The sequence below is a fragment of the Phyllostomus hastatus genome, unplaced genomic scaffold, assembly GCF_019186645.2.
Source record: "Phyllostomus hastatus isolate PE091 unplaced genomic scaffold, TTU_PhHast_1.1 phas_contig_209, whole genome shotgun sequence".
NCBI classification, from domain to species: Eukaryota; Metazoa; Chordata; class Mammalia; order Chiroptera; family Phyllostomidae; genus Phyllostomus; species Phyllostomus hastatus.
The window spans coordinates 74,452-85,707 of NW_025333735.1; the positions used below are offsets into that span (position 1 = coordinate 74,452).

Below are 11,256 nucleotides of genomic sequence, written 5' to 3' on the forward strand. Positions count from 1 at the left end.
GAATCTGGAACACCTTTTTGAGAACCACCTTACTGTCCATTCCAGCTAAGTGGCCTGTTTATTTTCCATTCCTTCAAAAAACCATGTTTGGAAACTGGCCCAAGTTTTCAGCGGAACCACAGATTCCTAGGCTGAAGCAACCTATGCTTATTTATCCAAGGTTTTTTTAGTACTGGGGAATCACTACCATTAATCCTTTTTTTCTGCTGAATTCTTTTGGCATGCAGCCTTCTCCGATTTAGCCCTTCCCTGTCTCTCAGTGTCGTCTTTTGCCAGGCTCTCTCTCCTGCTGCCTACCCGCAGCCACGCTAGACTTCTCTCATTCTTCCAGAAAAGCAAATGATACCCTATTTTGTTCGTGCAATTGTTTCCTGTCTCATCTCTCCCCCTGCCCTCACCAAGACACGCTAATCAGAGGCTTCGTGAAGGCAAAGACCACATTTATCTTGTTTATCATTGTAGCGCTAGCATTTATCACAGTGCCGGTTTTAACATACTCAGTTCATTTACTAAGTAATTGAATGTATCCTCTACTTCTTGATATCTCTTGATTGTGATTAATTTCCTTAAAATTTGGCCACTTTGCTCTGCCTTTCTATCTCTTAACTATCCCAAGTTCTTGGTTAGTTGCTTGGATCTCCTAGTTTGCTCTGAGAACCAGTATTTCTAAGTTGTGCCAGTTCACACGTGCCCACCAAGCTTCCCCATTCCTGCTTGGATAAGTGCGTGTTCTTTTTGTGCGCCCTCATTTAGACATGTGACTTGTTCCTGACCTGTTACCCTCTCAGGCACCTGCCTAATAGCATTGGCTTTTCTCTGGGCCCAACTTCACCCTTACGTTTTCTGACTTTCCTGAAGAAAGGTAGAGAAGTCACTGGCATGCCCCAGAAACCCATTTCTAATACCTGTGGCACTTAGACCCTCTCCCTGGAGTACAAATGATTAGAACAGGGATTTGCACACCTGTGAGGAATGACAGAGAGGGTCAGCTTTCATTTCCATGGCATCCTCTAAGGTAAGGGGGAAAGGCTGGTCAGGTCCTCATTTCTCTCCTCATCTTTTAGACTTAGGTGTAACAGTCATTCTGCAGCTTACCTCAGAACAGAATAACATGATCTCTTCATTTCCAAGTGTGTCATCTTCACACAATACCGCTTTTTCAGTTTGAGTTTCCATGGCTTATTCTCAGTTCTTCACATTGCATTTAATCATTGACTTGTAACTGATTCCTCCATTAATCTATAGAGCTTAGCATAGGTTCACAGGAATTCAGCTGTAATTCCCTGAATGACTGTTTTGCCAATAATATTGTTACTCAGTATTTATTTATTATACCAATAAACTCCATAATAAATAACATTTCCATATTTCCTTTTCACATTTTTTAATCTTAAAATACAGGAAGCCTTGGCTCGAGCATTTTGGATTGATATCAAGCGCTTGAATGACCCAGAGTGTTACTTTAATTCGTTGTCAAAGGAGTTAGAAGTAAAAAGAGATCGGATGGTACATTTACTTGAAAGCGTTGGCCTGAAACCCATAGTTCCTGATGGGGGCTACTTCATCATTGCTGATGTGTCTTTGCTAGGTTTGTAAAGGCTTTTATTATTACAAATACATGGAAACTTAGTGTGTGAAGTTCTATCAGAATTATGGAGAAAAATTGGTGTCGAAGCCATATCAGCATTTTATCTATGAAAAAATGGATTTTCATAATGTCAGTGTTTTCCTACAGTCATCTGTACTTTCAAGTCCTTGACCTGAATTGTGAGTGCCGTTACACAGTTGTTTTAGGTGTTCTACTAAACATTGACTTTGCTGTTATCTTGTTCTAATGTGTGACTTAATACACAGGCTCATGAAATAATATAGGTGCCCTATGTCCCTTTGAGTAAAATTTTAGTTTTCTTTTTATTTGAGAAAAATAAGATTTCTAGACTGTTGATGCCATCAGGGAACATTTGCCACTTTAGAATATATTTGAAATGAACTGAAGAAGGAAAATCATATTTATTGAGGGTCTACTACATGCCTATCACTTTCAAATAGCCTTTTGAAGAAGATGCCATTAGCTCTACTTTTAAAAACACGAACACTTAGAAAGTTTTAAACAACTGGCCTGAAGTCACACAACTAGATTCCAAATGATTTTGTTTCCAAAAAGCGACAGTCCGGTATATTGCCCAAAGTTGTTGTATGTGTCCTGACATGCCATGCAAATGTAAAGTTAGAAAGATGCTAACATTTTATATGTAACTTATTTTTCTTCAAAAAAGTATAATGTTAGTAATAGTCAATTTAAAAGCATAATTTATTCAGACAGAAATTATAGCCATTCTAAATACTTTTAAATGTTGTAAGATTTTTTATTTCAATGAAACTATATGCCACTGAACTTGAAAGCCTTTTGTCTGTACCAAATTCTATAAAGCTGGAAAATCTTGATTTTATAATAAAACAATGATTATCATTATTTCTTCATTTGTTGGGAGAGAAGCAGAGGCCATGTTGACCAGAGATTCTTGCTGTCTTATTGCCAGAGAGCTGTATTTGTCAGGCTCCTAAGCTTCATTTTTATTTAAAACCCCTTACAGTGTTGTATACTCTGAGGCTTGGAAATTGGTTTTTTTTCTATTGGGTCTAAATGTTCAGCTTATTTCATGAAATGATAAAAAGTAATAGCACAGTTTTCATTGCTTGTATTTTTGCTTTTAAATTGAAAATCCAAAAGATTTTCAACACAAATTACTTTGTTTGAAAGAAATTGACTTACACTTTATCTGCTTTCCAAAAGAATTTGAGCTAACTCACATTAAAAGTCTTTTATGCAATAATATATAAACAGAAATGTTTATAATAGAAAATCATTATTACATAGGATGGGAGGAAGCAAATATTTCAGTCACATAGGTTTATTTAGTATTGTAATTAGCATTTACTTGGCAAAGGCAAAGAGAAAACTAGAATTAGTTACATAATTGTTGAATAAAAGGAAGCTGAACAGCTTTTTAAATAAGAATAATTCTTCCCCGGAGCCCAAATTTTCCAGATAGTAAATTCTAAAAGGAATTCATCCCATTGTGACATTAAACATCAAAAGGACAATGATGCAACTTTTGCTTGGATTATTCCATTAGGCTCTTAAATAGTTTCCCATTTTATCTTTAGTCAATCTATTCTCAAACAGTACTAGTTTAGGTCTTAGGTCTTGAAATAGTGTGGTTGTACTAAGAGCAGAAAGGATTTGGGTTAGAAACGTTTTGTATTGATGGAAAAAAGAGAATTCCATTTTTATCATCCCCCTTCACCTGTGGGAGAAAATGTAATGTCTCTAAGACTCTTCTATGTATGAAGACAAGTTCATTTCATTTTACTTTTTCATCTGTTCAGACTAATTTGAATGTAAAAGTTCTTCCATGTACTAGAGGTTGGTCCCACCATTTACTAAAAACAAAAGGAAGCAACAAACTCATTTGATGGTAGCTTGAAAATAAAAATAAATATAAAGTTAATGAACATAGTATATAGTTACTTCCCTTTAAAATGGATAGCAGTGGCTAACTGATTAATATTTTTGAGCACTTATGATATAGTTGATATTATGCTGAGGGCTTTATGAATGTTACATTCTCGCTAAAGCCCTATGAGATATAATGGTGTCATTACATCCTCATTGGCAGGTGAGAAAGATGAAATAGAGAATCAACTAATAAATAGCAGAGCTGGGCTCTGAGCCCAGAGATCCATGTTCTAACGAGGGAGCTTGTCTTTGTTCTGCTAGACTCAGCAACTTCCCAGGCCAGTGAGTTTTATCCTAGAACTAAAAAAGGAGACGTTTGATTAGAAGACAAAATAACAAATAAAGAGAAGACAAAATAACAAATAATTACAGTTGTTTTAGTGAGATAATAAGGTCCAAAATTATGGAGGAGATAGTGGGAATACAGCGGCCAATTTTTATTTTCATAGGTTACTTAAATACCCTAATGCTATTATAATATGTTTCAAACTTAAACCTTTAATAAATGTTTTATTTAGTTTCTTTGAGGATCTCTGACTCAAGTATTCAAAAGAAATAGTTTTGAACTTTCTTATAACTATAAAATCTTTAGACTTGTATTTATTCTCTTCTTCCCTTTTAAGGACCATAGCAATAAATTCACCTTTTCTAAGCTTTATAAGAATAAATGAGTAGTACAGCCAGTGTCAATTACAGTTGGTTAAAATCCTCTTTTTATAACTCTATTGCAATAGGTAATCACTCCTTTCTCTGGGTTACCTTGGAATACACTACTTTTGTGAACTGGTCACAAGGAGTCTTCACAAAATACATAGTCAGACTCTAACTTTTCAAAGTGATCATTTTCGTTAGAGCCAAACCTGAATTAAATACACATACATATACATAATGTGGAATAACTTGAAATAGTAATTTAACTTCGTCATCTATAAAGTGAAGATTATAGCTTCCTCTTAGAATTGTGGGACAAATAAATGAGTGAATCATGTAACATGCTTAGCATGTATAAGTGCTCAATAAATGGTAGCATACTATTAGCATTATCATATGGAATTCTTACATTCTTAAAGCACAAGGGAGAATGGAAATAAAAATCATTAAATAAATACATAGTAAGATTTTTTTTAAATATAGGTAAAACTTTCTTCAAGGTTTTTACACCAATAATTTGAAGAGACCCAGTAAACAAATAACTATCTAAATTTTCTTTAAGCAAAAATTTCAGTGATTACAGTAACCATCAATCTTAGTAGCTTTGGGCCATGCAAAAAGATCTCAGAGTACAAATCCATTAAAGTTGAGACAATATGAAATTTAGGTTGCTGAAGCTGAATGCCAGAGAAATATCTAGTCCAGACCTTAAAGCAAGATTGGAGTAAGAGACAAAAATAGGAATATTTATTTGAAGATTTTCTTCAAATTTAACATTTTTATTTTATTTTTTAAGATTGTATTTATTTATTTATTTTTAGAGAGGGAAGGGAGGGAGAAAGAGAGAGAGAGAGAAACATCAATGTGCAGTTGCTGGGGGTCATGGCCTGCAACCCAGGCATGTTCCCTGGCTGGGAATCGAACCTGCGACACTTTGGTTCGCAGCCTGCGCTCAATCCACTGAGCTACGCCAGCCAGAGCCCAAATTTAATATTTTTAAAAGCATAATAGATGGAAGGAAGAGGTAAACAATAAGGATATCATTTGGAAGATCTACACAGACACTTTTCCTTTTATAAATAAAGAATAATATTAATTCATTCAACAAACAGGCTTTTTATTATTTATGTGCTAGACACTGACCTGGGAGTTGAGGGTGATAGACAGTAATGCAGACACTTCGCCTTGTGGATGGCTTTTTGGAGATATGGGTGTTACTAATGAACACTCTTTAGACGTCCTTTCCTTAATAATGATCATAGAGTCTTTTGTTATTTGTAGATGGAGAGGGCACACTCTTCTTTCCTTCCCCTTTCCTGCTCTCTTCCAGTGCTAAGAGGTGTGCAAGTTCATCTGTAATACCTTGCTTCCCACCCCTGCCATGTGCAATATGAGATGCCAGCAGATTTTTTTAATATCTTCTAAGGAAACTTTGAATTTTGACAGATTTAAATGAAATACATATTGCCTCAGATATAATACAGAGGTTATCTAATTCTCATTGTTTTAGATGCAGATCTCTCTGATATGAAGAACAGCAATGAACCTTATGACTATAAATTTGTGAAATGGATGACTAAAAATAAGGTAATGTTTATTGGCCCTTACAACATTGTGCTGTATTTTATAGTTAATTTATGAAGGAAAGCTGCTGACATGCTTTGGACAATGTTAACTTTTTTTGTTATATGATAGTCCATTTAGCTATTTGGAGGATTTTAACATAATTTTTTAGGGCAGGAGAATTGTGAATACTTAGAAGTATCAATTTTTTCTAATGTTTATGGTCCTAAAATTAGTATTTGAAGTGTAAGTACTTTTCTTATTTTACCTTTCTACTTACTTCTTAGAAACTCTCAGCCATCCCAGTTTCAGCGTTCTGTAACAAAGAGACCAAATTACAGTTCGAGAAGTTTGTGCGATTTTGCTTCATTAAAGTAAGTTTTATGTTCTACTAAAAAACACACTTATAATGTTCTTCCTCCTTATTTATAAATCACCATTTTTTCTGTCGCTAGACATGATGTGCTTATAAGCAGTTTTTAAATTTTGTCTTGCTGCCGTGATATTAACTGCCTACCAGAACAAATGTTGAGTTTACACTGTAATCAGACCTGTTACCATGTAACAATACAATCTCAGGCATGCAATAAAAAATTACTAGACATGTGAAGATACAGGAAATTGTGACCTGCCCTGGCTGGGTGGCTCAATTGGTTGGAGCATTGTCCTGTACATCAGAAAGGTTGTTGTTTTGATCCCTGGTCAAGATGTGTATGATAGGCAATCAGTGTTTCTCTCTCTCACTCTCTCTCTCACCCTCTCAAATCAATTTTAAAAATATCCTCAGGTGGGTAAGGATTGAAAAAAGAAATTGTGACCTTTATTGTAAGAAAAAAGCAGTCAGTAGGAACAGATCTCATATGACTCAGAAGTAGAAATTAGCAGAAAAGGACTTTGAAGCAGATATTATAAATAGGTTCAAGCAGTTAAAGGAAAATATGGTCATAGTGAATGAGCAGATTAAAACTATTTTAAAAAATCAGGTGGAAATTTGAGAGCTGAAAGGTGATAACTGATGTGAAATGTATGTGGTTTAACACACAGAGCACTTGGGATGATGGGGAAGAAGGGTCCACTTGAATATAGAAATTATCCAATCTGAAGGACAGAGGGAAAATTGTTTTTAAAAACTAAATAGAGCCTCAGATCTACGAGGCAATATCAAGTGACAATGTACATGTAATTGGAGTCCAAGAAAAAGAAGAGAAAATGTAGCAGAAAATATCTTTTAAGAAATAATGGACAAAATTTCCCCAGATTTGGTATAAAGCAACTTATAGATCTGAAAGTTTAGTGAACCATAACAGGATTTTTTAAAAAAACCCACACCAAGACACACCATGATCAAACTGCTGAAAACCAAATATAATGATGAGATTTTGAAAGCAGCTGAAGAATAGCTATACTTCACATGTACAAGAGCAGATATGAGTGTTGGCTAACTTTTTATTGGAAACAACAGAGACTAGAATACAATGAAATGGCATCTTCAAAATGGCACAATAAAAAAATAGACCAGCCCAGAATTCTATATCTAGGAAAGTATTCATTAAAACTGAAAATGAAGGTGGGGAGGGCTGGGCGGGTGGGCTGGGATAGGAGTAAAAGATAGAAAATTGTACAATAGAAACTTAAACAATAATTAAAATAAAAATTTTTTAAAAACTGAAAATGATATATACACCACTGATATAAGAAGTTAAAAGAATTCATCATCAGATCTGTCCAAAAATCTGAATGTATTATTGCCATTTTTAGTGTGATTGCTCCTGAGACAATCATTCTGATGTCAAGGCACTCTCTACACCAACACATTCACCTGTAAAGCTAGTCAGGTTGATGTAAACATTGTTTCCAACTTTTAGAAACAACCTATGGACTATGAAGGACTAATCCATAATAGAATATAAATGTTAACAACCTAACAGTGTCAACATTTCATTGACTAAAGTGTTGTCAACTAAAGAAAGGGTAAGGCTGTTAAAATTCTCATCTTACAGTGGATCTAGAAATAAAGGTATATTATTTGAATACAAATAGAACTAATAGGAGGAAAAATAACATTAGACTTCCAGTTTTAAAATGAAAAACACAGCTCTTCTTTTCTCTCTTCATGGAAATTATTTTTATTTTCTTTAAGATTTTATTTATTTATTTTTAGAGAGGGGGTAAAGAGGGAGGAAGAGAGGGAGAGAAATATCAGTGTGTGTTTGCCTCCCATGTACCCTCTCCTGGGGACCTGGCCCGAAACCCAGGCATGTGCCCTGACTGAGAATCAAACCAGCGATCCTTTGGTTCACTGGCTGGCACTCAGTCCACTGAGCCATACCAGCCAGGGCATGGAAATTATTTTTAAAAAACAACTAGAACGATGCAAAACAACTTCACAAATTCCTCATTACGATAAAGAGTTGCCAAAAACAGTGAAGGTAGTGGTAGAAAGAAGACACCTAGAAAGACTCCTGCTTCTACATCTTCAAATTACCGACAGAGCCATCAGGTTGCATAGTCATTGCTCAGAACAGTAGGAACAGCAAGTGTGCTGGCAGTGAGAACTTCTGCAGACCCTCGGGCATCGTGGAAGAGGCGGGGTGGAGACGCACAGGCATGCCATCTAGGACCTGTGTGAGGCAAGGTGAAAACGAGGTTCTGATTGGGCTATAAATTTGCTTATTCATCCTTGTCATTTTTGCTAAAAGCTGTTTTGAGACAATGTGGAAGAGCTAACATTAAATTGGAGGTAGCCAATTAACTTAGTTGAGAAGAATTACAGCCTAAAAGAACTCTACATCAATCATGTTACATTTCATGTGTGTGTAGGAGAATTTCTGCTCTCTTCTAGTGCTAGTCTGGCTCCTCCAGAGATCTGAAAAGTTCAGGGAAGATAGAGTAAGGTAATATAAGAAAATGAAATGGTAGCTGTCTGAGCTCAGATAGAAAATTCAAGGGAAGAAAATAAAGCTATTGGTAATTTATACTGAGATTGGAAACAGCCCAAAGAACACCAAATACTTCTGTAAGCACATTAAGGATAGAAAAGAGTGAGCAAAAAAGAAGTGAAAAAGAACAAAGAATTTTAAAATATTTGAAAAAATTATATGTGGAAGACAAATTAAATACATAGTCACTGAAAAAAAGCAGAACAAATGGAACCAGGAAAGAATTTTATAGCTTTGTCTTGAGAATGTTGGTTTCAAAAAACAAACAAATCTAAAAATTGGAAAGGAATGCCTTAGCTGAGGAAAAACTGTCACAGAACAATGAACACTGAGATATACCTTGTTTAATATATTAGACTTTAGAGGTAACGAAATAATTCTTTGGCATCTGGACAAAAAGGTCAAGGCCTCCACGGGGCAGGATCCGAGCACCCGTATGGACGCACCTCCTTTACACCAACGTTTAACATCAGAGACAGTGGGGCAGCGCTGAGAAGTCCCTACAGAAAGTTGACACAAGTGGAAAGACTAAAAGTGAAAGGATGGCAAAACATGCCAAGAAAATGGAAATTTAAAAAACAGACTGTTAAGTTCTATATGACACTTTCACAGATTGAGAATGGGAGTATAATGTGTACTCTTTGATTTGATTCTGTATTTATATATTAATTTGATTGTTTTCCTTATGGAGGTCTGCCTTTGCTTTTGTACTTTGGGAGTTCTTTTTACTTGAGATCACATATTGAGAGTAGGACGGACTTAGAGGGTATCATGTTAAGTGAAATAAGTCAGTCAGAGAAATACAAATACCATATGACTTTACTTATAGGTGGAATCTAAAGAACAAAGTATACAAACAAAACAGAAAGAGATTCATAGATATAGAGAACAGAGGGATTGTTGCCAGAGGGGAGGGTGGTTTGGGGACTGGGTGAAAAAGGCAAAGAGATCAAGAAGTACAGATTGGTGGTTACAAAGTACTCATGGGGGTGTACAGTACAGCACAGGAAATACATCAATAATGCTGTAACAACTATGTTTGCTGCCAGGTGGGTACTGCAATATCAAGGGGTATACTTTGTATAAGATTGTCCAACCACTGTGCTGTACACCTTAAACTAATACAAAATAATATTGAATGTAAACTGCAGGTAAAATTTTTTAATGTTTTTAACCTATAAAAAAAGTTGTAGATTTCTTTGATATCAGGATAGTAGCAATAAAGTGCCCAGAACTGGAAGCCGGCATCATAAAACAGTATGAGGTAATGACTGGCATTGCACTTCCCTAGTTCCTTTACTATTGAACTCTCGTGAGGTTCATGCACTTTTCCAGCCAGAGGGCAATGGGGTATAGCATTACAATCATTGGTTTGTTTGATTTGCTATTGGGCTCCTTAAAGAGCTTGGGACCTGTGTACCCGGCTACCAAAGTGAGGGCAGGCACTGCAGACATTGTTTCCCAGGCTTTGTCAGTGCTCCTGCCGGGGTTATGGCTTAATATGGACGAGGCTTCCAGTGACTCAGTTTTCTGGGAAGGTGTGCCCCCTAAAGAATGCTCTGGGGCTCTGCCACACACGGAGGCCAAGGTCAGGCTGGACCCAGTTCAAGGTACCATGAGTTGAGGAGCACTTGGTTCCCAAATCACCACGTGACTTCCTGATTAACGGACTATGGTATACTTTTTATATTTAAGTTTTTACTTCATCTTGATTTATTTTGATATGTAACAATGATTATTTCATTTATTTACAGAAAGACAGTACACTGGATGCTGCTGAAGAAATCATCAAGGCATGGAGTAGACAGACGTCTTGATAAATGCAAACTTCTTTAATGTTTCTGTTAAATGACCTAGTATGGTATTGGTATTGGTACTGCCACTCACTGAATTGTGCAAAACAAATATTTCAGTACAAATGAAATTTAAAGAAATATTTCCATTGATTTTCCGAATAGGTTGATCCCTAACAATATTCTGGAGATTTGGGTTTTTTTTCTATCTTAATAGAGTTCTCTATTATAGAGATCAGTCGAACTCTATCTTAATAGAGTTCAACTCTATTAGAGTTGAGTCAAACTCTATCTTAATAGAGTTCAACTGAACTAGTATTTTATGAGAATCAATATAGCATTTGGATAAGAACTATGAGATGCTGGTTTATGCCTAACCTCTCTGTGCTTCAGTTTCCTCATCGTAAAAGGGGAATAAAAAATAGCACCTACTTTATATGAAGTCTGTGAGTTGTGTGTAAGAATGAAATGGACTGAATGATGGAAAGCCTGGCAAACATACCCTCAACTAATACTAGCCAATGTTACTTCTTTACCACCTGTAAAAACTCTTCACCAGTTACATCCCCCTGACTCCATATTTTGCTTTATCTACCCATTCATAGTTCCTTCCTTTATTTACTAATGACTAATTTGGCTCACAGTTTGGCCTCTATGCCAAGTACTGCCATTACCTGGGATGGCTCCAAGGTCCACGCGGATTGGTCCACCTAGGTCCACCTAGGCTTTTGGTACTTTGAACTCCTCATCTCTGGTGACAGTCACCTCCACCTCAGCCACCCACTGCCTT

General features: G+C 36.0%; 1 protein-coding gene across 1 annotated transcript in view; it reads left to right on the top strand.

Moving 5' to 3' along the window:
• KYAT3 (kynurenine aminotransferase 3) overlaps positions 1–10,909 on the top strand; it is a 67,026-nt gene extending 56,117 nt beyond the window's left edge. The window contains 4 exon segments of the mRNA XM_045835307.1: positions 1,402–1,588; positions 5,682–5,758; positions 6,022–6,108; positions 10,428–10,909. Of these exon segments, the coding sequence (XP_045691263.1) occupies positions 1,402–1,588; positions 5,682–5,758; positions 6,022–6,108; positions 10,428–10,490 (414 nt within the window). The 3' untranslated portion in view covers positions 10,491–10,909.
• The last annotated feature ends 347 nt before the right edge of the window (positions 10,910–11,256 follow it).